We start from the raw sequence: 27866 nt of genomic DNA, 5'->3' as shown, positions 1-27866 counted from the left end.
CTGTTCTAAGTTCAGCTCAGATTTTATTTTATTTAGCTGTCTTAATAACCCTTGAGTTAGGTGTCACCAATATTCTCATTTTGAAGAGGAACTAGGCTGTCTATGGCTCCCCAAAATGTCCACATCCTAATGCCCAGAACCTGTGAAGTATATTACAGATATATTACGTGGCAAAGAGACTGTGCAGCTTTGCTTAAGGCTCTTAAGATGGGGAGTTGATAATCACCAGGGTCTTTATGAGAGGGAGGTGTACAGACAACAAAAATAAAAATAGCTAAGTCAGAGTACATCAAGATTAAAAAGTCCTGTGCATCAAAAGACAATCCACAGAGTGAAAAAGCAGTGGGATGGGAGGAAGAGTCTATGTATCATGTATCAGAATAATAACTCTTGTAACTTAACAAAAACAAAAAAACAACCTGATAAGAAGTGGGCAAAGGACCTGAAGAGACACTGTCAGTAAACAAGCACGTGGAAAGACGCTCAGCATCACTCATCATCGGGGAAATGCAGATCAAAACCACAGTGAGATACCACCTCACTCCCATTAGAATGGCTACTATTTTTTAAAAAAGATTTATTTATTTATTTATTTGACTGACAGAGATCACAAGTAGGCAGAGAGGCAGGGGGAGGCAGGGGGGGGGAAGCAGGGGGAGGTGGGGGGGGAAGCAGGGGGAGGCGGGGTGGGGAAGCAGGGGGAGGCAGGCTCCTTGCTGAGCAGAGAGCCCAATGCAGGGCTTGATCCCAGGACCCTGGGATCATGACCTGAGCTGAAGGCAGAGGCTTAACCCACTGAGCCACCCAGGTGCCCCTAGAATGGCTACTATTAAAACAACAACAACAGCAACAACAACAACAGCAGCACAGGAAATGACAAGTGGTTGGCAAGGATGCGGAGAAATTGGAACCCTCGTGCACTGTTGGTGGGAATGCAAACTGGTGCAGCCCCTGCGGAAAACAGTGTGGAGGTCCCTCAAAAAGTTAAAAACAGAGGGCACGGGTTGCATGGAGCATTGGGTGTGGTGCAAAAATAATGAATACTGTTATGCTGAAAATAAATAATTTAATTAAACAAAAACAAAAACAAAGAACAACCCGGAGCTACCCTATGGCCCAGCAATTTTACATTCAAAAGAATTGAAAGCATGTTCTCGAAAATATTTGTACACCCACATTCATAACAGCATTATTCACAGTAACCAAAAGGTGGAAGCAACCGAAGTGTCCATTAATGCATGAATGAATAAACAAAATGTGGTATACACATATAATAGAATAATAGCCTTAAAAAGGAAGAAAATTCTGACACACACTACAACAAGGATGAACCCTGAAGACCTTATGCTAAGTAAAATAAGCCTGTCACAAAAAGGAAGATACTGTGTGATTTCATTTCTGAGATACCTAGACTAGTCAGACTCAGAGACAGAAGGTTAGGATATTGGTTACCAGGAGCTGGGAAGAGTTTGGAGTGGGTAGCTCTTATTTAATGGGTAGAGAGTTTCAGTTTTGTAACCTGTTAATCTTTAATGAGTATTATTTCTCTTTATTCTGTTCATGCTAAATAAAGGCAGATATTTCCAGGCACAAATGAAGAGACTCCTGTCTCAGCTGCTATCAGTGGGCAGTTTCCCATGACAAAATACTTCATCAGCATCAAATCTAAGCTTTGGAAACCAGGCACCTAAAATCAGGGCTTTCTACTTCTCAGAACGAGGTTTTTTTTTTTTTTTTTTTAAGATTTTATTTTTAAGTAATCTCTACACCCAATGTGGCGCTCGAACCTAACCCTGAGATCAAGAGTCGCACGGTCCACTGACTAAGCCAGCCAGAGGCCCCTGGAATGAGTTATTTATTCGAAGCTGAGGTTGTGGATGTTTCTTTCTTTTTGGGGGATGAAAGTGGAGAGTAAGAGGCCTTTCAATAATATGCATTAACTTTTGCCATAAAATTATTAGCAAAAATGAGTTTTCTCTCTTTTTCAGTGGACAAGGTCTTTGTAACCATGGCACACCTCTAAAAAAGACCTAAGGGAAAAGGGTAGATTTTTCAAAAAAAAAAAATTAAGAAACTTCTGGATGGAAAGAAATAGAATTGATAGAATAAATAGACAAATGACAAATGGGAAATTCTGCGACATATGAAAGACCAAGGGACAATTCTTTAATATTCAGAGATCTCTTAGAAATGAAAGGGGGAAAAAAAGAAATGAAAGGGAAAGAGGCAAAGTGCTTCGTAGTGAAACTGACAAAGGACATGAGCAGGCAGATCATGGGAAAAGAAAGCCAAATAGATGGGAAGCATATGAAAAGCTGATCAACCTTAATTTGTACTGATTAAAGAAATGTAAATTAGATTTTGTTTTCTGTGGTCAGATTGGCAAAAATTAAGAAGTTTAAAGATACGGAATACAGGGAAGTTGGCACTCATTCATGTTCTTAGAGGGAGCATAATGGAGAAAAACTGTTTGGAGGATAATCTTGTTTGTCTTTTAAAAGTGAGGATGCACCAGATGCAAAGTGAAATAAATTTCACTTTCAGAATTTGTTCCCCAGTTATACACGTGTATATGTGCAGATTTGGAGACACAGTGATGCTCACTGTAGTGTTTGTAATTGCTAAAGACTTAAGACCAGCAGATAGTGTCATGCGGGCTATAACCTGGAGGGGAGAGGACTCTTCCTTTGCAGCCCCAGATTATAGTAAATCATCCATTTAGCCAAGGATACAGAAATTCAGCAGAAGGGGTTTGGCCTCGGGGCAGGAGCAGATGAAGTATATATCAGGGTGTGTTTCATGCACCCGTCTCTGCCCCTAGATTCCAGGGGTCTGTATGGCAGCGGAGATTCTGCCAGATCTCAGAAACAGCCAGTTTGCTGTGCCACGAGTTTTCTCCATCAGCACCCCAGAAGAGCCAGCAATGACAGCTGGTGTACTTCCGTTTATGGTATGGTGAGAAACATGCAGCTCCCATGGTTCATGAACCGAACTCCGCTCCAGCAAACCCGTGTGTTCATTCAGGGGAGTGGAAGGCAGAGACAGTAGCTGCATGTCCCCAAGGAGGTATCTCTGCTCTGATTTTCTGTCCCCTCATTTTCCTAGTTCCTGCCCCACACCCACCCGGTCTCCAGCTCTGACTTAGCGCTCTTTAATCTGGGTGGTTCTGATTGGTCAGACTTCCTAGTTCTGAAATCTCCTTTCCAGCACAAACAGATCATCCCCTCAGATACTGGCAAATCCCACAGCTGGATTCTGTGCAGCCATGGGAAAGAGGGGCAGAGCTCTGATAGCTGAAGTGGTCCAAGAGGCATTGGAAGAGGCAATGGAAGATAGGAAGATAGGAAGATGCAAAACACCACCTATTGTATGAGTCTATTTGTGTTAAGAACAAGTAGGGACACACACATGTATAAACACACACACACACACATACACACACACAACTTATTAATAGTTCCTAGGGGAGCAGGGCTGGGATTTCACTGGGGAATGGGAATACTTTTACCTTTTGCTTTATATCCTCCTTTACAATTTTGTGGAGCAAGCGTGTATGCCTTTAGAATGATTAATTTTCACAATCAAAGTGATGCATAGGTACATAGATTAAAAACTCGTGTAGTATTGAAAGACATCTGAGGATCCAGCAGCTCCGTGTCCCTTCTCACATCCTTGTCTTCTAGGAGATGCTTTTCAGTTCAAGCTGTTGCTTCTAGTATTTGATGTTGTACTTCTAAGTAATACACGTGCACTGCTGTCTCTTGGTTTGCCAATTCTAGATAATATCTGTTACTTGTTATGGTAGTTAATGATTTCAGCTCACTTATGGCCCCCTCCCACCTTACCCCATCCTCCCTATATGGTTGCAGCTCAGGTTTTGGTCTAATCTGTATTTAATGTGTTCATTACTCTAACAATGTTGATACTGAGTATTGAAGAAATATAATTCTTTTATATGACTTCCTCTTTTTCCTAGAGGTAACAATTCTTTGTTTGTTGACTTATCCCCAGACATGCAAATTTTTCCATACCTTGAACTAAACAACTCCGTAAAGTGCCTCTTGATCCACTCTTGCCCCATCCCCACAAAAATACCAGCACCTTCCGATGTGAACCGGTTGCTCTTGAAGCTACTGCTGAGAAGTCCGCCAGGAAATTCCCACCGCCTGTTTCATTATTGACTGCCCTGGGCCCTGGGTCCTGGCTCCTTTGCTGTCTTGTTTTACTCACTGGATTTGGTGGGTCACACCCTTCCAGTAGCTCTTTCAGAAAGAGTACATGGAAGTTCATTTTTTGAGACTTCTGCTAGACCCACCACAGCAGGAGTCGAGTACTGGGAAGTTTCTCCCTTTTAATACTCCCTCCCCACTTCTCGGGGCCTGGCCTGTGTCTGTTGGCAGGTGGGGCCCCCCGCTCCTGCTGATGGAGCCTGACACCTCTGGGACCCAGAAGCTGTGCCTCATCCACAAGATCTCATTCAATCTTCAAAATATACCAGTCGCCCATATTATAGCCCACAAAAGGGAGGCATCATGGTCATACTCGCTGCAATGTCAGCGCCAGAACTTGAACTGAAGAATCAGCTGTGTGAGCCAGTGCTCCAGTCTCACCAAACCCAGCTGCTCCTTACTGGAAGGAGAATTAACAGTAGTGGGCCCTGAGTGATAAGTGCCAAACACATGGTCAGGGATACAGGGCGAATCTAATCATGAGTGCCCGCCTGTGTCTGCTTCCTGCGCGCTTCAGCTCAAGTTAGCCATCCTTTGCCAGAAGTATCTTCCAGTCTTATTGACTGTGCCTGTGTGTGAGCATGTATGGGAGTATAAGAGAGGGATTGATTTATAGTTCTGCTTCTAGCTCGTTGCAATAATTAAAATGCTCTGCCTATCATTCACATGAGCTCAGTATGATTATTTTTATTACTCCAATATCTAGTTCCAAGCAATGCAAGACTTTCACCCCCTCTTCCTGCTCCTTTTGTGATCTGCAATGCCTCATTACTTAGCAGTTTTCTGCTGATTGCACAGTTTAGCATTTGATCTTTTTGTTAACCAGAGTCAGGTGACCACACATAGGGTAATTAGATTAACCTGCCCCTCCTCTTCTTTACTGAAACAATATAAAATCTGGTATTCTGTTGGCACATGCTTTCCTTAGATTAATGATCTTGGAGCTGCTGTGTGGAAATTTGCATAGCTCCCTACAGCTCTGAGAAATGAGAATGCCCAGCTGTCTAAAAGCTTTAATCAGGAAATGAGCATGAAATGGCATTGTTTTGTCACGGGCTTGGAATAATTTATTCTTGACAATCGAGTTATCCAGGATGGAAATGTATGTAAACATTCTTTCAACAACCAGTAAACAGGTGCTTTTTTGTTCAAAATTCAAGAATTTCTTTACATGGGAGTGGCTTTCAAATCATTGGTCCTCACACTGCTCACACTTCTTGGAAGTCTTTTCTATGGTTAGATTCCTTGTCTGTCCTCTTTTCAGTGGCAGTTTTTGGAAGTTGGCCTTTCAGAGCAAGTGAGGAGAGCATGCCTGTGTAGGTGGGGTGTGGTGTGACCACAGGGAGTGCAGGCTTGGCCACGAGACTGCCTGGGCCTCAGTCCTCACTCAGCCCTTTTGCTGTGTTACATCCTCTTGGGACCCATTTCTGCATCTGTCAAGAGAGATCATGACGCTCAGCATGGCTGTGAGCCTTCAGTGAGTTACTCCATGCAAACCCTTAGAACAGTACCTTGTTATACTATATTCTTCGTAATTGCAGGCGAATCCCAGAGTTTTTAGATTTAGGGAAATGAAGGGTAGATTGAGTTTCTTTTTATATGTAAGAAATCTAGTGCATTTACATTTTTTTCCCATTAGCTTATTAGTCTTAGCAGCAGTTGTGACTGTGAAAATTCACGCTGGGTTAGACGCACTTAGAGCTGGCACATAAGTAGACACTCAAATATATCTGTTAGAAGGATGGTAGAGCTCATGATGATGGCCACCATTTATTGAGTGTCTGGGAATGAAAGATGACTGAGACCTCTTCCTTACCCCCGAGGTCCTCATGGAGTAGCTGAGAGAGAGACCTAGATAGTGTCCTGGGGTTAGTGCTGTGACAGGGGTTCCCAGCAGGGGCTGCAGGGACCCGGGCTTATCATCAAAGCTTTTAAAAAGATGGCAGAAATTGGGGTCTGTGGGTGGCTCAGTTATTAGATGTCTGCCTTCTGCTCAGGTCATGATCCCAGCATCTTGAGATCAAGCCCCACATTGGGCTTCCTGCTCAGCGGGGAGCCTGCTTCTCTCTCTCTAGCTCCCCTGTGCTTGTGTTCCCTCTTTTGCTGTCTCTTTCTGTCATAAATAAAACATTAAAAAAAAAAAGATGGCAGAAATGGCTGTTCGACCTTTGATGGTCCTTCTTTTTTGTCCAAGAGCAGGCTGTTTACCTAGCTTGTGATCCCCCAATTCCTGTGATTCAGGTTGTACTGGTCAGGGAGTAGGTATGATGTCATCAGAAACATTTAAAAAATTTTCCCGAAGAGGCTTTGGAGACAGTGCCCACCCCTCAGGGAGCTCGATTTGAGATAATGTAATTAACATTTTTGAGCATAATTAACCAATCCCACAGTTTTTAAGTCTTGTACTCTGGGTACCAAAGTAAACCATATTCTGCCTATGATAAAACTACCGATACGGCTTAATATTGCCCTTTTATATGCATTTTATTTGGTTTTCTGGGTTGTTGTCATGCCATTGATTATACTTGTATTTCCAAAATTTTGAATTTTATATCATGTTTATTTTTAAAAAATTATTGGGCCTGGTATGATTTTCCCCACATCTTAACTTAATCTTATCTCCCCTTCTTGATGAAGTAGATGGACTGAGGGCTCTCCTTTAGGATTTGTATCTGTTCATATGTTGGAACCCAGCAACCCTGGGATTATTACAGTAGCAGTGGAAAGGATTTAACTGAACTGTATGAGGGGGCGGCAGCAGCATCTTCCTTGTCTGCAGAAAAAGTAGCCGTCAATAGTCTAATTATTAGAAAATAGTAAACACATTTCAATGATTATTATTTGTTTGTTTCTTTAAAGATTTTATTTATTCATTTGACAGAGTGAGAGAGAGCGAGAGCGAGTGCATAAGCAAGGGAAGGGCTGAGGGAGAGAGAGAAGCAGGCTCCCTGCTCAGTACTCAATTCCAGGACCCCAGGATCATGACCTGAGCCAAAGGCAGCCGCTTAACGACTGAGCCACCCAGGCGCCCCTATTTTTCTTTTTAAGACTTTAGTTATCTATTTAACAGAGAGAGAGAGAGAGAGAGAGAGAACTCAAGCAGGGGGAGTGGCAGACAGGGAGAGGCAGCGACAGGCCCCCCAGCTGAAGGATCCCCACATGGGGCCTGATCTCAGGACCCTGAGATCATGACCTGAGCCCAAGGAAGATGCCCAACAAACTGAGCCACCCAGGCGCCCCTGTGATTACTTTTTACATTAAAGTTTTGTTTAACTAACACAGGCACATGGTAGCAATTAAAAGGGACAAAATGTATGCTTTCCCCGTCTCTTGGTCATTCTGTTCCCCGCCCTGGAGGAAGTCTCAGTTATCAGTTCATTCTGTATCACACAATGAGGCATGTGCACACTTTTGCAGAAATGCTAGCATACGTTATCGGGCTTTTTTACCTGGCAACATGTCTTAGTAATTATCCTCATTGGCACTTAGAGAGCCACCTCATTCTTAGAGCTGCATGGGATGGATTTACTGTAATTCAGGTAACCAGTTCTCTACTGACCCTCATTTACATTTTTTCAGTCTTGCTAATTTAAGCAGTGTTGTAATGATTAACCTTGTACATAATGCCATTTTGCGCGTGTGTGAGTATACATGTAGTTTAATTTCCTAGGAGTGGAAATACTGAGTCAAAAGGCAGAGACATTTAAATTTTTGATAGGTAATTGCCACATTGCTTCCCACAGGGGTTGTCCCGATTTTTATATCAATTCATACTCTTTGGAGAGCATGAGAGGGTATCTTTTTCTACGCCACAACTAAAATTATATTGTTTCTATTGTTGCCAATCAGGTAAAAAAAAAAAAAGATTTTTTGCACTAATAAGGTCACTGGGTATCAGAGAGATCCACTGAGAAGATTTATGATATTTAATTTCAAGGGAAAAAAGAGATCTTATCATAGTAAAGATTATATACATTCTTTTTTAAAAGATTTTATTTATTCATTTGACAGAGATCACAAATAGGCAGAGAGAGAGGAAGGGAGGCAGGCTTCCCACTGAGCAGAGAGCCCGATGTGGGGCTTGATCCCAGGACCCTGAAATCATGACCTGAGCCGAAGGCAGAGGCTTTAACCCACTGAGCCATCCAGGCACCCCAAGATTATATACATTCTTATCTAGACTATTTGCTTCTGGAGAGTTTTGTGCTTCCTGCCCTCTATACTTATTATTCTTTGCATGGATAGCAGCTGTGTGCGGGGCGCCGTGCTACATGCTGTGAGAGCAGACAGTGCTCTGAGAGGGCCCGTACCCTCAAGATGACTGGTGTGAGCGCGGTAAGACAGTAGGTGTAAGCTCTGCACTTTCAGTATAGGGGTGCAGCCAAAACGATTCAGGTCTTTTTGTCCAGTGAGCACTGCACAGATATTATCACATGAATTCCACCGTAATTTGCATTTCTCTTATGAGTGTGGTTAACCATCTTTTCATGCGGTGGAGTCATTTTTTCCCTATGAATTGTCCTTTGCTCTTTTTGTTGGGTTCTTGATCTCTTTGCCTACACTCTGTAGAAGGTGTTCTCTCTAACAGGCAACGCTCCCGCACCTGGACTTTTGTTGATGAATCTCCTTTCTTTTTTTCTGGTTTTGTCTCTTTTGTGGTTGTAGTTTTCCGTAACTCACCAGTCTTTTCTTCTGCAGCTTCTGGATTCTGTGGCAGAGTGTCAAATCCTCTCTCCCGCTCTGAGATCATTAACTATTTCTCTCATGGTTTCTTCTAGTGCTTTTAAGGTTTCATTTTAGAATGTGTAAATTTATTTTGAATGTCTAACATTCCCAGTTTATTTTTTTTAAGATTTTATTTATTTATTTGACAGAGAGAGACACAGTGAGAGAGGGAACACTAACGGGGAAGTGGGAGAGGGAGAAGCAGGCTTCCTGCTCAGCAGGGAGCTCGATGTGGGGCTTGATCCTAGGCCCCTGGGATCATGACCTGAGCCGAAGGCAGACACTTAACTGACTGAGCCACCCTGGCACCCCATAACATTCCCAGTTTAATAAAGAAATAGGTATTGCTTATTTAAAGAAAATGAGGTGGTGTGTGAATTTTCTTACTGTATCTCCTTCCTACTGCTCTTAAACCAAACCCTATCCTGGCAGGTAAGAAGTTGGTTGTGATCCAGTGGGTATGATAGAGACTTCCATGTTGTCATAGCTTTGGGCTGAATTGGAAATAATACCCCTTGTCTGTAATAGGTGTCCTGCCCATAACACTGCTAAATTGGCCATTCATTTGACAGATAGTTATTAAGTGCTTACTAAAGCATGTCCAAACAGCTGGTTGGTATTGATACCCTTTGATCCACTGGTAATAATCTAGATGTTTAGCAGGGCACAGGCAGTTGTAAAGGCACTGGCTCTCATGCTGGTAATCACATTGTGCATATATCAGGAAGCTGTGTTACCTCTTTGGGACACAAAGGAAGCTGTTCTTATCTTTGTCCAGCCTGTGGCACTTCCTGAACTCTTCTCAACGTTTATTCCCACCCTGCTGGTCAAGAACTCCTTCCTGGGCTTGTGTTATCAGTGATTATTGGGAGATAATACTGCAAATGTATGATATTACAAACGTGTAGTTGAAGATTTACATAGAAACATGACAGTAGATATCCTGTTACTTTAAAAAAAGAACCTTGTTAGCTTTGAGATGAAAAGATCGTAGGTCAGTGATATGTCAGAGCACTTTTCTAAGTGGGAACATATTTTGCTAAGTATAAGAAAACCATTGTGGTATGAGATACTGGCATGGGTTCACTATGTAATTTTTAGGGGAAATGATGAAATATTTCAAGCATGAGAAAGAGGCATAAACTGAATAGCAAACACCAGTGTGTCCACCCCCTTGATTTACCAAATCCTCATATTTTGCCATATTTTCAGATGTTTTTATGTGTGAGTGTATGTGTGTGTGTGTGTGTGTGTGTGTATTCTTTGTCTTCCTAATGAAGTTGGTGCATTTCATGGTTCAACAGCATTGATTATTTTTAATTTTTTTTTATTCTTAAAATTTTATTTATTTATTTATTTGACAGACAGAGATCACAAGTAGGCAGAAAGGCAGACAGACAGAGAGAGAGAGAGAGAGAGAGGAGGAAGCAGGCTCCCCACCTAGCAGAGAGCCCGATGTGGGGCTCGATCCCAGGACCCTGAGATCATGACCCGAGCCGAAGGCAGAGGCTTTAACCCACTGAGCCACCCAGGTGCCCCAACATTGATTTTTTTAAATTGTGACAGTGAGATACATCTTTTTTAGCGAAACAGAATCTTACAGCTGAAGCTCTCCTGGAGCTCTGCTATTTGCTTTCAAGATACTTGCGGTGTCTGGAGATTGACTAGCCTTTTCTGAAGGCTGCCAAATGCTGGGAAATCCCAGGCTCTGCAAGCAGCCAATGTTCATGGGGTGGCTGCTCCTCAATTTTGCCTTTTCTATGGGGGGCAAGCAGGAAGAGAGTACGCTTGGGTGGGGTGGGCAGTATGCTATTTTAGGATTCCGTATCTTCAGAACTCTCTTGCAGTACATTTGGTGTAAGGGTTTGCTTTTGTCTCCTGCCTGGGCTAATTTTGCTAAAAGGTTTTCCATGAAGAGTGGAGCGGGCACAACTGGGATACCACAGCCACACCCTGCCCTGAAGGGAGCCTTACCTGGGGAAAGAAACAGACCAGGTTTGAGGGCAGGCTGATGAATGACTCCCTTTTCCCCCCTGCCCTGCTTCTACCCTGAACTGAGAGGACTCTGTCCAGGCTCACGCTAAGACATGGGGAAGCCCAGGACCAGTGTTTTCTGCAGGTTGGCACAGCACCGGCCTCCCCCTGTGTCAGCGGCACCAGCCCAGTCTGTGGGCCTGTAATGCTGGGGGTAGGAGAGAAGGAAATAGTTTAAGATGTGAGGCAAGCAGCTGAGGTGGAGAGGAAGGATCCCGTGGAGGGAGGGGATCCACTTGGCTGATTGTGTCAATTACATGAGTCACCCCTTGGCTCACCCACTTGGTAAGCAGCATCTGGTGCATTCCAACTACTTGTGCCCTTGACGTTGATCCCGGGAAGCTTTCCCCTGAGATGAATTTTAAGACACCCAAGCACTAGCTTTTCATGTTTTTGACCTTCTAGGATGAAATACTAGCACATTTCATTTTTAAAAAATGTGTTGTCTTCTGGCTTTAGCATTCATGTTGTTACTTGAAGTGAAAACAGCATACAGTGAAGTGTGGAGATCTTACACGCAAACACAGCTCCATGAAGGTGTGGGTGTGTATACGCCTGTGCAACCGTCACCCAGACCAGATTGCAGAACCTCTTCATCCTCCTGGTCATTACCTTCCCAAGGGCAACTGCCCTTTGGTGATCTCTCACTACTGATAAGCTCTGTCTATGGTTGAGCTTCACATAACAGGAGCGTAGAGCATGGGGTCTTCTCAGTCTGGCTTCTTTCACTGAACATTCTGGTGGCGAGCTTCCTCTGTTTTGTTAAGTGTTTTTCTTTTTTATAGCTCTTGCTGTTTAATGATGGCATTAATAATGACAAGAAACAACCTGTATGCTGCTCCCTGGTTTACTCTTTGACCCCGAAGACAACTCTGTGATGGTGCCAGAGCATTTAGGGTTAGATCTTTTAGAGATGACAGGGGAGCTGCTTAGAGGCTTTCAGTATTGCCCCCAGGTCACCCACCTAATCAATGATGATGCCGACATGAGTTGTTTTCTGTTTTGTTTGGTTTTGTTTGACTCACACCATCAGTCTCCCCGTTTACTGTGAGGCCTGCTTCTTAACTTGTATCCAGGTTGGTGGTAGGATGAGAGGAGGGAAGGACCCCCAGACTGGACCTTCACTGTTGTTTTACTGGGGAGTATTTCAGTTAATTGAAAGAAGTTAAGGTTCAACCAAGCCATCCACCACCCCCCACCCCAGCACCTGTCTCGTATGTGATGAATGGGGAGACTGAGTAGAAAAGAGGGAAAGCCAGCTTAGCTCAGCAGCCAGCCACATTCAGGCAACTCCACTTAACACAAAGCCGACCATGCTCATCTAGTTCCCAGTTGTGCACAAATTATGCCTTTGCTCAGTGAGGCTGTTGTTTGCAGCCTGCTAAATGTGTCATGACAGATTTTTGCTAGAGTGGCATCATTGGGGCTTTTTGGCCTCCAGATGTGGGTGAGCCATCTTGGGCTCTGATCAACATAGTGCTCTGTGAAACAGGAATGGTACAAATTCTCCTCTTCCTTCAGTCACGTTGCCCTTGTGACATAGCTCGAGTGTTACCACAGCGTTGGTATCTTACTGATGGCCTCAGTTTTACTGTAATGATGAGTTTCCACTGTTGAAGCATCAGATTTAGGATAAGGAAAAGCTGGGTTTCCTTTACCTCTTAAAGAGATTTGTCAATACCCTGATGATTTTGTAGGGTTTTAAAGCAAGCCCAGTCATTGCTAATTTATATATGTGGGGATGTATGAATTTCTATAAGTCCCCATGGCCTTTGGGCTGGGGTGTGGCCTCTACCATGAGGATAGTAGGATCCTGGTTCTCCACAATGGTTTAAAATATAAGCCTAGTGTTATAAAATGGAGATTGAGGGTTGGGGGCTTAGAACACTCAGACCCAGGAAATCCAGAGTCCCATGACCTGGATCAGAACCTCGGAGAGCTCCAGGTAACCAGATGCTGGCAGCTGGAGGCAGGCAGGAGTTACTCCAGTGCCAAGCCCACCCTCCTCTGCAGCAAAGAGCTTTTATGTGTGCCTGAGAAAGGACTTAAAGGATTGGGGCCTCAGTACTGGTAGATTTATGGATAAAGTAGTACCTTATATTCTTCAGCTGTGGAGGGAAGGGAAGTGTTCCACTGGAGCCCCAGGTGGGGTGATTTTGAGTCTCCCCTTTATAGCCATGGCACTAACTCTTCCTTGGAGGCAAGGTGTAGCAGGACAGCCCTGCCCAGAAGGCGCAGAGGTGGGTCCCATGACCCACTATGCCCCTGATTAGCCTTGTGGCTTTTGGCTGCTCTTACATCCTCTCTGGGTCTCATGGTTCTTGAATGCAAAAATCTGTCAGTCTGGCAGAATCAGGGTTTTATTACTTTTTTTTCCCCAATAACATAATGAAAATGTTACTGTGAGGATCAAGTGAAGAAATATCTGCTGAAACACTTTCATTTCTCTAAGCCTTTGCCCTTGTAAGGTTGTGTCATTGCCAGCATTGTTGCCTATTTTTAGAGCCTACCAATAGGAGTCCAGGACATCAGATGTCTATGAAAGTCAAGGTGTTGGTAGAGAGGTGCAACCCCTTGTTACGTGGGCCTGGTAATGAGCACCGTTGGGCCAGCGCGTGCGGCTGACAGTTTGAGCCAGAATCCAGCACGCGGGGATTTGGGGCTTGCTGGGCAATTTAAAAAGTTTTTAAATGAAAGGGTTTGTCCTGTGGTCTTTTGGAAGTAACTGGGGGATTTCCACAGAGGAGTGACAAGAGCATACATTTGTTTTTGGAGAGCGTCTCTGGCGGCAGTGTATAGACACAGAGACGTCATGGCCACTCTGGCAGGACTCAGGAAGAGTGGTTGAGAGATGCGTTCTGAAATGAGATGGGTTGGGTTCCGATTCTGACTCCTGTTTGTTTGGCAGGCTTTCTCAGCACTCCATGTCCTGCTGTGTATGTCATTGGGGAATAGGGTTGTCGTGCAGACTACAAATTGCCATCCAGGTGAAGCTCTGAGAGCAGCCTGGGCACATGGCAAGTGTTCCCCTGTTAGCTGGTGTTCATGTGTTTGTTTTCTTGTGGTTAATTACATATAACAGAAAAGTTGCCATCTTAACCATTCAAAATGTACAGTTCAGTGGCATTAGCTACATGAACAATGTTGTGCAACCATTGTCCTTATCTCTATCCAAAACTTTTAGTCACTCCAAATGGAAAACTTTGTAACCATTAAATATTGACTCCCATTCCCCCTACCACTTCCTGGTAACCTGCAGTCTTTCCATCTCTATGAATTTGCCTCATCTAGCTGCAATATATAAGTGGAATCATACAATATTTGTCCTTTTATGTCTGGTGTATTTCACTTAGTATAATGGTTTCTAGGCTCATTCCTGTTGTAGAATGTCTTGAAACTCGACTCCTTTTTGAGGCTGAATAATATTCTGTTGTGTGGATATACCACATCTTGTTTATCCTTTCATCTGTTGTGGGACACTTACGTTGTTTCCACCTTTTGGCTACTGCCGTAAATGTTGAGTCCCTGATTTCAGTATTTTCAGGTATGTAACTTACGAGTGGAATTTCTTGGTCACACGGTTCTGTGTTTAACTTTGAGGAACTCCCATACTGTTTTCCATAGTGGCTGCATCATTTTCCATTCCCACCAGCAATGCACAATGGTTCCAGTTCCTCCACATCCTCATCAACACTATTTTCCTTTTTAAAAAAATTACTAGGCATTTTAGTGGGTATGAAGGAGCATCTCATTATCGTTTTGATTTGCATTTCCCTAATGGTTAATGATATTGGATATCTTGTTGTGTACTTACTGGCTGTATGTCCATCTTTCTGGAGAAACATCTCTTTGAGTTCTTTGCCCAGTATTCATAGTTTTAAGGTAGCATAGGAGGAACAGAGAGAAACTGAGAGGTTGAGGAAGTAGATAGAGCCCAACTGGGTGACTGGTTAGGTATGGGGGTTAACACTGAGTTTTCCAGCCTGCGTAAATGGGTGGATGATGGGCTCTCAAGCAAGATAGCTCCCCTCCCTTCCAGAAAAGAAGCAGGTCAGAGAGAAAATGTTGAGTCTGGGGAAACACTGAGCCTGTGTACCTGGGTGTTGTACAGGTGAAGAGTCTACATGGGGCACTGCTGTATCTGTGTGTCTTGTTTCTCTGGAAAAATATGGGGCACATTTTAAGTTTTGTCTCCTCCCTGCTTCCATCTAAGAAGGAACTTAAGAAATGTGGTCACTGTTAGGCTTCTGTGTGTGGCAAATATAAACAGTCTTTGAGGGGACAGTAGAATCTGGACTTTATGAACCAGCCTCTCTCTGGTGCTGCTGTCTTAGCCCTTAAGCACTTGCTTGATCAGGTTGGTCCTTCCAACCTCACAGGGTGCTTCTCTGAAGCCTTGGGTTTGAGTATTCTTTGTTTTTAAGATTTTATTTATTTATTTGACAGAGATCACAAGTAGGCAGAGAAGCAGGCAGAGAGAGAGGAATGGAAGCAAGCTCCCTACTGAGCAGATAGCCGGATGTGAGGCTTGATCCCAGGACCCTTGGGACCATGACCCGAGCCAAAGGTAGAGGCTTAACCCACTGAGCCACCCAGGCACCCCGGGTTTGAGTATTCTTAACAATCACAAGTTCTAGGGGTGCCTGGCTGGCTGATGCTGGAGCATGTGACTCTTGATCTTGGAGTCTCAAGTTTGAGCCTCACGCTGGGTACAGAGATTACTTAAAGACAGACAGGCAGACAAACAAACAAAAACCAGTCACAGCTTCTAAAGTTCTCCTCAGTGATCATGCCAGTCTCTCAGACTTTTGTCCCTCCCTGACCGTTCCCCAACTGCATGCCTTTAGCAGTAAGTGCTAAGCAGATGCTTGGCATGTCGCCCACAACCCACTGAATTTCTCTGAATTAGTCCTTGGTGACCTTGGATGTTGTATTGCCATGTTATGTTGTGTCCAGCTGGGAGGTCTGTGTGAGCACAGTCATATCCACATTGCAGCGGAAAGGGAGGTTTGAGCAACTGTTCTCCCCCCAAAGAAGCAACCTCTGGGGAATGAGCCCCCGTGGTGGCTTGTTTTCTTTACTTCTCAAGCCATAGCATCCTGGCAGCCATCACTAAGAAAGCATTCCATCATGTGGCTCAGGCGGCCAATGTTTGCAGATTATCCCCTGATGCCATCTGCCTGTGAGGCTATAGAAACCCCCGGCAACTGCTGTTCTAGCAGGTGCCACGGCTGCCGAGGTGGGAGTCCGTGTACATACACATGCGTGCACACAGCTTTGTGCTGGGTTGGCCTGGGACGCCAGCTGAAACTCTGAACCCAGCAAAGTGCCAGCCACAGTTGTTGATTTCCGGTGGCGCCCTGGTGAGGGAGGGAGGGTGAGGCTGTTGTGAACTGGGCCAGCAGTTGGGGAATTGGGTACGGTAACTAACACCCGGGTGTGTAGGAAGCTGCTGGCCAGTAGCTGTGTTTTGACAACCCTTTTTGTTCCTTTCTTTCTGCCTCTGCACTCTGCCCAGACTGAATCTCAGCCCCCTACCTAATTTGCTCTCTTCATGTTTATTCCATAGAAAGAGCCCATCTCCATTTCTTGCCCCATGTTCTTCCTAAAGAACACATCGTCCTTCCTGCCGCTCAGCCATGCTCTGAGTCTAGCCACTTAGCTTTCGCTTTTTCCTGCATTGGTGTAAATTAATCATGGATTCAGACAGGCCTGGTAACCCTCTGCTCCAGACCTGCAATTTGTGAGTTACTATCATTTTGGGCTATTGATGCTTTCAAAAATAATTATGTTAATTATTAGAGTAATTTGAAGTAATTGTTTCAGCCATCAGTTCTTTAAATTCTGTATCTTTTTAAAAAAGATTTTATTTATTTGAGAGAGAGAGCACAAGCAAGGGTAGGGGCAGAGGGAGAGGGAAAAGCAGGGTCCCCACTCAGCAGGGAGCCCTATGCAATGCAGGGGCTCCATCCCAGGACCCTGAGATCATGACCTGAGCCGAAAGCAGATGCTTAACCCACTGAGCCACCCAAGCACCCCTAAATTCTGTATCTTAATGGCTTTTTAAAAAGATTTTATTTTATTTTTTTTATTGGCAATATATACAGAGAGAGCTAGCACGCACACAAGCAGCAGGGAGGGGCAGGGCAGAGGGAGAATCAGACTGCCCACTGAGCAGGGAGCCAGAGGCAGGACTCGATCCCAGGACCCTGAGATCATGACCTGAGCTGAAGGCAGACATTTAACCAACCGAGCCACACAGGCACCCCCTTTAATGGATCTTTGAAAAGAGACCAGTTAGAGCAAACTTTCTGCATCAAGAGCCAGGTATTTTATGCTTTGATCTCTGATCCAAATACTCAGTTCAGCCATCATAACAGCCTTAGAAAATTCTTTAACGGATAAAGGTGGTCATGTTGTAATGAAATTTAATTTATAAAAACGTGGTGGGCTATAGTCTGCTGACCTCTGACCTAGAATGATGATCTTTATTTCTGTTTGTCCTTCTTACATTTTTCTTTGTCAAGAGTTAAAGAGACCCAGAGGAACTTGATGAGTATAAATGAACTTTAAGTCCCCTTCTTTTGGGTTTAGCATAATTGTGAGACAATGGCGATTTGAGAATATATTTCTCTAACCCCCTGTTGGGAAGGAGAGAAACCAGAAGGCTCTTAGGGTGTGACTCTACCTGGCCAAAGCTTGTCCCTGTTCAAAAAGTAGGACAGGCTGTCACTTGGAGCTGTGCGGTATTCCCTTTCTGGTCACTATGACTTTCTGGTCAGAGTCACATGAGGTCATGTCACCATAGTGGACATCATTTTACTTTACGGGAGCAGGTGCTTCAGTAATAAATGGAAGGAAAACAAGCCACAACAACATCGGAAATGGTATTCTTCAAACACCATGTTATACCGAGTTGAAGTCATTAGAGTTCATTTCCAGAAAGCTGAAGCTTAACATAGCTGAAGAGCCATTTTAAAATTTCAAACAACAGTCTTGTTTGCCTTTTATCCTCACAGGAAATAAAGAAAGAAATGAAGAAAGACCCTCTCTCCAGCAAAGCTCCAGAAAAACCCATGCACGAAGTGTCCAGCGGAAATGCTCTGCTATCTTCTGAAACAATTCTAAGAACCAATAAGAGAGGTATGGAAAAGAAGAACAAACCCCTCCCCACACACAAACCCAAACTGGAAACTTCCGGGTGAACTGTGTCAAACTCTGAATTGCTGAAAAATTGAATGAGAGTTGCCTTTTGTTTTCTCGTATAATTTGGGCACCCCCCCCCCACACACACAACACACACAGCGAGTAACAATGTAATGACTATAGTAAAGGGAATGAATGCAATTTTTTTCACAAGAAAGTAGACTAGATTTGCAAATGATGATTTTCCTAGGACATTAGCTTTCACTTTCATATCTATTTTTGCAGATGAAAGGTGACTTTAGAGAATGCTATGGCGCATGCTGAGCTGTGCGTGTCTGGCCATGCTCTGTTTTTAATTTAAGGGCAGGCTCTATATGGGTCTTTCTCTCTGCCTGCTGGCCTCCCAAACACAGACCGTGTCTCTCTAGGTTTAGGAGGCAGATGTGCACAGATAGAGCTCAGACATCGCTCTCACTAAGGGAACTTTAACCATCTTGTCTGCCTGGTTTGAGACCTCAAGGCAGATTCTCAGGTATTAGCTCGCTGGGGTTTTGTTTTCTCCCACACCCAGCCTTCATGTCACTGCTGTTTGAGAGAGACAAGAGAGGGCTCAACTCACTTCTCCTGTGGTCCCTCGAGATTTCCTCAGCTTTTCCTGCCCCTACGCTCACACAGAGCAGGCCCAGGGGCAGGGTAGCGTTCGGTGGCAGGCTTTTCATGGGCTGATTACTTCCTTAAAGAGAAATATAGAGCTGTTCAAAAGCAGGAGCAGGAAATGTATTAGCAAAGAGTTCCATTAAAAAGAAAAAAGATGGCAAGTTTACATAACCACAGGGAAGAACAGCTAATCTTTCATAAAATTTAGACAGCATAAGAATTTGTCCAATAAACTGTCCATTGATCATAGAGCTTGAGACATTAGCTTTGTGTCTCTCTTCCTTCCTGCCTCTTCCTCTTCCCCCTCCAGCTGCCCCGGGTTACATTTCCTTTTTTAATTATTCAGATGAAGTATTGGCTGGAGGCCCACGCTGGTTAGCAGCTATAGGATTTTCTTTCTTTTCTTGTTTTCTTTCTTTCTTTTTTTTTTTTAAAGCCCATCCTACCAATGCAGGGGGTTTCCCACGTTAAGAATGAAGCATACTTTGCTGTCAGACTATAGTTGTCCCCTAAAGCGCCTCCTGCATTCTTGCAAATAAGTTCCAGAACTCATGAGGCCTGCCTTCCTGGGTTTCAGAGAGTTAGAAGTCAAGTGTGTCTGTCTGTATTCCCAACCCTTGCTTGCTGCCCCGAGCCTCTCTTGTTCCTCCTCAGGCTTCTTGGGCCAGTGAGCCAAGGACAGGCACACACGTGGTGACGAGCCGCAAGGCTTCTCCTGCCAGCCCTGCTTGTGTAAAGTAAATAAGAGAATTAAGGTAATTAATTAACTTAACAAGATAAGGAATTAATTAAGTTAAGGAATTAAGGTAATTATCCAGATGAGTTGGGTAAAAATTACCTGAGAACTTTAAATCAAAGAAGGAATCAAACTTTTCAGATAATTGCCTCTTTACAACTAAAAATCTGGCCTCTGAGGTCCTCCCCAGAATTTGTCATGATCCAGAAAAAGGTACTAACGGCGCGGGGGGGTGTCCTTCCTTTTAGGCCCACAGCCTGATTATGACCAACCTTTGACTCTCGGGTATTTTATGTAATGAATCTGCTGGTAGATCCGAGACCTTAGCCCATGGAGGCGTTCTGTAAATAGGAAACACATAAAATACCATCTTCATTCTGTCCCAGTCTTCACACTGACCCCCAGGTCACCTGGGCCAAACATCAATTTCCAGTTGAAGGGAAGCATTGTGTACCCAGGGCCAGCGCCATGTTTGGCCCTGCCCCCACCCGTCAATACTAACAGTATCCTACTACTCCTTATAATAAACAGCGGGGTGGATTGATTGGCCTTGTCAGGCCAGATAAATAGTTCATTGTGCTGAGCTCAAAAGCTACATTTTTTTCCCACCCCAAATCAATGAAAAACCACTTTTTTCCCTCTTAAAACTAGGATCAGAGGCTAAATCTGTGGGATGTTTCTGGTTACTGTAAACACTTCCATGCAACTAATTTTTCAAGTTTTATGAGTTATTGTCAATGACCCAAGTCTTCTCCTTTCCTTTGTTTCCACCAAGCTTTGTCCCGAGAAATCTCTTGATGTTTTTGTCTGCTGCTGTTGTTATGGAGGGCAGTTGCTTTCAGAGTTTAGTAACAGGCTGCTTTGTTTCATTAACATGGTCTCCCTCTTTGGGTGTTTGAGTCCACCTTGTGATTCACCCTGGGACCCTGGGAGAATTCAACAGAATTAACATGGGTTCTTTTATTTTAATAAAGAAAGATCAAAATCTGTTATGAGTCTGAAATTGAACTACTTCACTGGGTCCTGAACTTGAGATAGACTTAGCTGAGGAAGTTAGCCCACTTGTGGCCAGCAGCTTGGGGACATGCCCTACTTTGCAGTAATGGCAAGTGGGTTGTACTACCTCACCTCTGTGGGATGAGCTCACCCAAAAGTGTGGGATGACCTTGCCCTCCTCAGGCCCCCATACAAGGTCAAGAACCACCCTAGGTTTGAAGGAAGCTAGTAGTAGCCCTGAGAAAAAGCCAGGACTATGGAAACCATTTGGGGACTGATTAGTTTCAGTTTTCAACTTTAACCTTTGCAAATTTCTACAGAGTTGATTTAGGGAGATACTGGAAGGACTCCATGAGCTTTTCATTTGAGAAAAAGATGTGACTGAAATTGAGAAAGACAGGCAGAGTGAGAGAGGGAGAACAGCTCCCCAGTTCCTCCAGATGGCCTGGCTGCCATCAGCTGTACATTCCAGGCATTAGGGCTGTGAGGACATTTGTGTCTGCTCTCACCCCTGGCCATGTCTCTGGGCCTTACCCGAGTCACGGTGAAGGAGATTTCCATTTAAAACAAGCTTTTTCCAAGGGGCAAGAAGTCATTTTTCATTTACACTTGTAGCATGGATGTTGTATATATCCTGAAGTTACCCCAGATTCCAGAATGCTGACAAATTGTAGCCAGACAATCTGAAAGTTTTTCTTGGAGCCAAATGACATTCTCATGAACCAGACAGAAAAAGATTGTCTGTTTCCTTCTGAGAATGATTTATTCTTTTGTTTCTTCTCTCATTAAGCCCATATAGAAAAACGATGCACACTCCTAAATTGAAATATTGATGTATGGAGGAATTTTTTTTTGAAAAAACATTCAAACCTTGAGTTTAAAAACAAAACTGAACAAAGTGGATATTTTCACAGTCAATAAGCAAATACATTCGATACATACTTGAAAAGGAGCAAGGAGGATTTTGTCCATTTCTACTTGAATTAAAGGAAAGAAAAAATCATTTGCTTTCATCCTCAGAAGGGTTTCCCAAGCAACTTGCGTTATGTGAGAGGTCCAGTATCCAGCCTGTAATCAATACTGCACGGGCCTTTGTAAGGACCGGCTTCTATTTCGGGGCTTTAGTTCCTCAGGTTTTGCTTCTTTAGCAGACCTCATGGGGAAGCTGCCTCTCTCAGAACCCCCTGCCACCCAGGATTTGGGCTATTGTTCCTTCCTCACTTTTACCTGCATCCTAATGAATGAACGTTTAGCAGCGCACGTCTACTGGCCCTGTGCTTGGTGCTGGGACAGATAGAAGCCCTAGATGAACACCAGCCGGTCCTGCCTACAAGCCCTTGCAGTCTGTTGTATCCTGTGGGAAATGTTAAGAAAGCTGTATGCATTTCTTAAATCTTTTTTATGGCAAGTTGGGGATATGTCTCTTATTTATTTCTGTCATTCTGAATGTGAAGCCACTCCGCGGGTTTCTGGTTGGCTTTATGTGTCCTTGTTTCTATTTCCAGTTTATCATGAATTCAGTGTTTGGTAAGTCTCTATTGTATTTTGCACATTTATTATTCTTTGCTATTATTATTATTATTATTATTACTATTATTATTATTATGCTCTCCTAATATAAAATGTCTTTTATGATCATCTTTTTAAGTCGCTCTGCTACTTTGGCATCTGCCTTCTGAAAGATAAACTGCTTTTACCATCTTTATTTAAGGTTTGTTGTGCATCTGCATTTTACTGCCCTTTCCAGGGATTAATGCTGGAAGATCTGATGGTCTCAAAGATGTTATCTATAACAGGTGTAGCCCTGACGTTACAAGATGAGATTCAAGTTGAGCTGGGGGAGGGTTGCTCTCAGAGTTGCCATGTGGATATGACTTGGATTGTAGAACATGAATCTGTGGGCTCATTTTGCGTGTGTTTAGTGAAACCTTCAGACACGTTTCATTCAAAAGTTGTCCTTGACAGAGGAACCGACAGCTGCTCTGCCTCTGGTGACACTCTGGTGCTTTAAAAGTTAATGTAGAAATTCTTCAGAATTCATTTTGTGTGTGGATGGGTGATGTATACATGCCCCCCACCCCAGCATGATATGGGCCTAGTGTTTGCCACATGGAAGGCCTCTCCATTTTGGTCTGCTGCCTATAGCTGTCAGAAGAATTGTACCGAATGTTTATCTTCCTTTTCCCCCAGCACCAGTTATTGCAGTCCCTGAACAGATATGACGACTGAAGGGGAAATGTTTTTTCAAGCTCCCATTTCTTTAGCCTTTGCTTGGCTCCTCAGAGTAACATTCTCGAGGTACGTGTTGCCTTGTCTGTCAGGACGTGAGTGCGCATGTGTGCGAAGGTGCACGTGCTGCTGTGGAACTCTGGGTTGGCTCCAAGGAGGTGGCCTGGTTCCCTCGATAGGCTGTGAGATCTTTGTTTGAAATGAAACTGTAAACGAAGGATGGAAAAAGTGTGTCTTTAATAAAGAAAATGTCAACTGCTTTGGTTTTCCAGTGCTTTGTTGTTTAAGGTAGATGCAAGATCTGGGAATCGGTTTATAGAAACAAGACTTTTTTCCTTTCAAATTTCCTTTTGGAGGAACAGATGTGAATCACCCTGGTTACCTAGGGATCTGAAAATGTGGCATGTTGGGTCAGATTTTCTCCAACTCTCTGCATCACCTGTTGATTTTACCTGAACTGCTGGCTTTTATGGCCAGATGGAAGAGTAGGAAGTTAAGAGAAGGCATTACTGTTGTGTGGAAGCTCTTGGCTATCACCTGAGCTGGTGGTAATGGGGAGATGAAAATAAAGCTGGCCACCTGGCAGCAAACCTGGATGGATATAATTTTATAGCAATTCAATAATACATACATCTGTATAAATGTGTCTGTGTGTGCATTTATCATCTTCTTTCCCAGGGGGCCTTCATTCTTGAAAGTTTGAGAGTAAAGGGACCATAAAGAGATTTTGTTAAGTAATTGATCCCTGGCTGTATTACTGATGGGTTCTCTTGGGAGCCTGTGTTATGGGCTTGGTGGGACTGGTAGTTGATGTTAGAGTATGTTGCCCCTACTTACTCTCTTATCAGAGTAGTACTGCCTCTTGGATCTAGGGGTGATGATGAAATGGGTGGAAAATGCCCTTCCAAGTGGGTGTGGTCATTGTCTATTTTCCATATATTTTTATATGGAACTTTAAGAAATTTTCTTGTATTATATTTATCTCCTTTCAATCTCTGTGTTCTGGTTCCAAGGTGTTAACACTAGAGGAGTTAGTGACCTCTGGAATGTTCCTGCTGGGTTTCCACCCAAGTCCATACAGAGGACAGCCACAGAGGGGTTCTACGGTGGTGGCTCCACCTGGTGGTTGTCCTAGGAAACTCTTCCTCCTGCCCACCTTTTCTTTCTGCCTGCGGGAGATGTCTTTGGTTCCTCTGACTTTTGGTGTTCTCAGCTCCTGCCATTCCGTCTTAGACCCACAGCTTCTCACATTACACATGTGTTCTCATTAGCTCCTTTCCTTTCTCTTCGAATTTTTGTTCATTGAACTCATAGAATCCGTTTCCCCATCTTTGTCCCATCTGTTATATCCCCGCTGACCAGGATCATCATCGATAAGCGTGGGGGGAACAAAAAAAAAGGACTCCTGTAGGCATGACCCTAAGTGTAGATACTGATTTGAACACAATGAAGAAGCCCACTAAAATTCCTGTAGGTAAGCCAGAGTCTTACCAGGTAGCTTCAGGTATACCCCTAACTACTTCTTTACTTCTTGTTGAACCCAATTTTCTTGAAAGGAGTAATATTTTATGACTGATGTTGTTTTCAGTTGTCAGCAGGTGGTGAAATAAAGAGCCTACTGACTTTGCTAGCTTCATTATCATTTGTCGGTTCTCTACAGGAAGCCCCTTCTGTCCTGGGCATGAGCCACCCACCCCCACCCCACCGTGCTCCCCTCATTATACCACTGAGCATGAGTATTCTCAATAAATAAAAATGTTTTTGCTTTAATTTCATTGTTTTGAGGGTTTTGTTAGTTGATGACATTGCAGATGTGTTTTAGCTACACTGTGGGTTAGTCTGAGAACTTAATCACCACTTATGACTTTGTTTCTATGAGAAAAAGCATTTGGAATTTCAAACACTGCATAGTGCATAACCCACTTGTAAATCTGACTTCTTTCTTTGGTTTTTTCATTGCTGGCCTGAAGCCTTGGTAACTTTGAAAAGCAAAGAGTCCATGTAATCTGGATGACTGCAGTTTTCTCATGTTACAGAGTCATTTACAATTCACCTGGTACAGAATGCTAGAATTATGCAACCTCCCTCCAGCACACCAGGCTCCGAGGACAGTGCTGTTGTAGGCAATGCTTATTTTCATCTGTTCTGGGTTGGACCTTGGGGGTCCCGGGTTTGTCTGTCGAAAGGCATGTTCTAAAAGGGATGCTATTGTATATTCCCACTTCCTAGAGAGGAGGCCATGCAACATGTGTGACATGCTCAGATAGACACCAGGCCAGCATTTCCCAGTATGCGTTGCACAGAGTTAGGGCCCTGCAAAATATCCCTCAAAAGAGGGACGAAGAGAAAGAGTGATAAGGAGACAAAAGGGGGAGAAAAATTGGCTCTCTGGACACATGAATTTTGGCTACGACAGCCTGCACTAACACCGGTCTTCGACACCGACAATCACCGTAGCATGTCATAGGCTCTCAGATGTCCTCTGTTAGGGAAACCCACTTCTGTTCGATCCTTGGACCACATTTTACTGAATACTAGTTAGGATGCACCCAACTTGAAAACTTGGGGCAGGGAGCTGCCTGAGCATCTCTGAGTTCATCTTCAGTTCGGGCCTTGCACAGAGTGTGTTAAAGTGAGCGCGTGGCATTGTCCATGCGAATGCAGCAGTGCTGTGAGAGACGCTCAGCAAGCCTTTAAAGCCCGCGGCCATGAAAACATAAGTTGGGCGAGGCTGGGAGAACATTCCCTGAATCTAAAACTTGAAAACCAGTCCTTTTAGGAGGTCTTCAAGTGCCAAGCTGAAAGGGATTTTTTTTTCTCTTGTTAATTTCTTGGGTCCTTGTGTTGAAGGGCACCTAGGCTGGGCTTTGGCAGGAAAAGTGGGCCGAGGGGGCTGGCCCAGTGAACTCGCGGCCAGCTCTACCTGGGACTTGGGTCAGGACAGAACTGGGATTCTAGGGGCGGATTTTATGATTACACAACAGTAGCCCCATATAGTCAGGAGAGTCCCCCTCACCTTCTCTACCTGCTTCGATCGAAAACTGGGAATGTTAGCTCTCCTTGATACCATTAAAGCCCTGACTGGGCATAAAGAAGAGGTTTGTTTGCTTTCTCCTCCTATTAGTGAAAGAGGCTGCCATCGTGAGTTCAGGTAACGAACCCACTTGTGGTGCTGTGAGGAAAACCCACATAGCCTGCCATTTAGGCTTCTGGAATCTAGGATTCCTGCGGTGGCTGAGGTCCCTCCCTGAAAGTGCCCCAGTCTTCGGCCTGGTGCAGGGACCAGCTTGTTGACATGTCAGGAAGGAGGACATGGAGTCTCTGCCCAGGGACCCCTCTGATCAGAGGGACTGAACTTAGCTAAGGCCCACGTGGGATTCTCTTTCCCCAAGGGAGATTATTCCAGGTGGAAAGCTGATAGATTGAAGGTAATTGATGAGAGGTATTATATTCGGATGGCAACTGTCTTCACTTGTCGAAAGCCATGGAAAAGGAGGCTTTTCTCCTGTAGTTTCTTCTAATTACACTTTTTGGTCTGTCATCACAGCCTGGTCCCCTGATGTTACCTGCAGCTTCGATTTAGTCTTCAGATTCATGGCTTTTTTGTGCCTGTGAGGCCCTGGGACCATTGTGCCCTGAACAATGAGGACATTTCCTGGCATACCTTCCTAACCCATGGTCAGACAGACAGCGGGCCCAGCTGCAGTGTGAGATGGACCATCGGCATGGTCCCCAACCAGGAAGGGAAATAGAGAAAAGTCAGAAACTGCTGTGTGTGTGTGTGGGGGGGGCATGCGCGCGTGTGTGGGCATGCGCGCGTGTGTGTGAGGGCGCGCACATGTGCTCACTCAAGGAAATATATCTGAGGAGGAGTGAACTGCTGTTCCATTTGTAGTTTCCTGGAGACCTGAATAAGCTCTGTGGTAGAAGGGCCTTGTTGCAGAAAGAATCACTGTTGGTGGACTCCAGCCCTGACTTCTGCTTCACCCCCACAGTTTCTTTGGGCCTTTAGGCAAGTCTTATACTCTCTTTTCCCATCTATAAAATAAGGAGCCTACTCTTGTTAATTCCCTCAGGAAATTGTCAGGATAAAAACGAGGAAAGAGAATGAAGCTTGGGGCAGAGGATGGTGAGAGAGTGAACCAGAAGTCACTGAATACAGTAGTAGTTGTTATTAAAAGAGGTAAACTGCTGACAAGACCCCAGAATGTTGGGAAGAAATTAGATTTATGGACAATAATAATGAAGTGTTGTTTCCATGAAGCTACCAGTGATCAGATGCACATGGAGGATAGACCATATGTTAGGCCATAAAAGAAGGCTCAGTAAATTTCAAAGGATTAAAATCATACAAAGTATGTTCTCCAACCATACTGGAATTAAATTAGAAATTAACAACAGAAGGATATTTGGGAAATTCACAAATATATGGAAATTAAACAATATACTCCTAAATAACCAGTGGGTCAAAGAAGAATCCCCCAGGGAAATTTTGAAATATTTAGAAATGAATGAAAATGGAAACACAATCTCTAGAAATCGCCTGCATATAGCTAAAGCATTGCTTAGAGCAAAATGACAGCTTTTTTATGTGCCTGTATTCAAAAAGAAAACAGATTTCAAATCAAACCCCAACTTTACTTCTTTCCCCAGCTCTCCTGAGATATAATTGATGCATAATGTTGTGTAGGTGTAGGTTTAAGGTGTAGAGTGTGATGATATGATAGATGTATATATTGTGGAATGATTTCCCCAATAAGGTTGGTTAACACATCTCTCAGCTCCCATAATTATCTTTTCTTTTAGTTGTTAATGGGAGAAGATACAAAATTTGTCTTTCTCTATCATTTTTACTTAGCGTAATGCCCTCAATGCTTCATTCATGTTGTCACAAATTGAAGGATTTCCTTATTTTTATGGCTAAATAATATTCCATTATGTGTGTTTGTGTGCACGTACTTGTGTGACATTTTCTTCATTCATTCATCACTTGCTTAGGTTGTTTCCATGTATTGGCTCTGGTGAATAATGTTGCAGTGAATACGGGGGTACAGGTATCTCTTTGAGATCATGATTTCGTTAACTTTGAATACCTGCCCGAAGTGGGATTGTCA

The 27866-nt window shown here is 43.8% G+C and overlaps 1 protein-coding gene across 6 annotated transcripts in view; it reads left to right on the top strand.

Annotated features, from left to right (window-relative positions):
• SH3KBP1 (SH3 domain containing kinase binding protein 1) overlaps positions 1–27866 on the top strand; it is a 340162-nt gene that overhangs the window by 125979 nt on the left and 186317 nt on the right. For all 6 annotated transcript variants that reach the window (XM_013059639.2, XM_045089360.1, XM_045089361.1 and 3 more), the window contains one exon: positions 18008–18131. In XM_013059639.2, the coding sequence (XP_012915093.1) occupies positions 18008–18131 (124 nt within the window). The remainder of the gene's footprint in view (positions 1–18007; positions 18132–27866) is intronic.

This window comes from Mustela putorius, unplaced genomic scaffold (assembly GCF_011764305.1).
Source record: "Mustela putorius furo isolate JIRA1106 unplaced genomic scaffold, ASM1176430v1.1 tig00003836_pilon_pilon_pilon, whole genome shotgun sequence".
NCBI lineage: Eukaryota > Metazoa > Chordata > Mammalia > Carnivora > Mustelidae > Mustela > Mustela putorius.
Note: the sequence above shows the minus strand (reverse complement) of the source record. Positions and strands in the feature narration are given on the sequence as shown.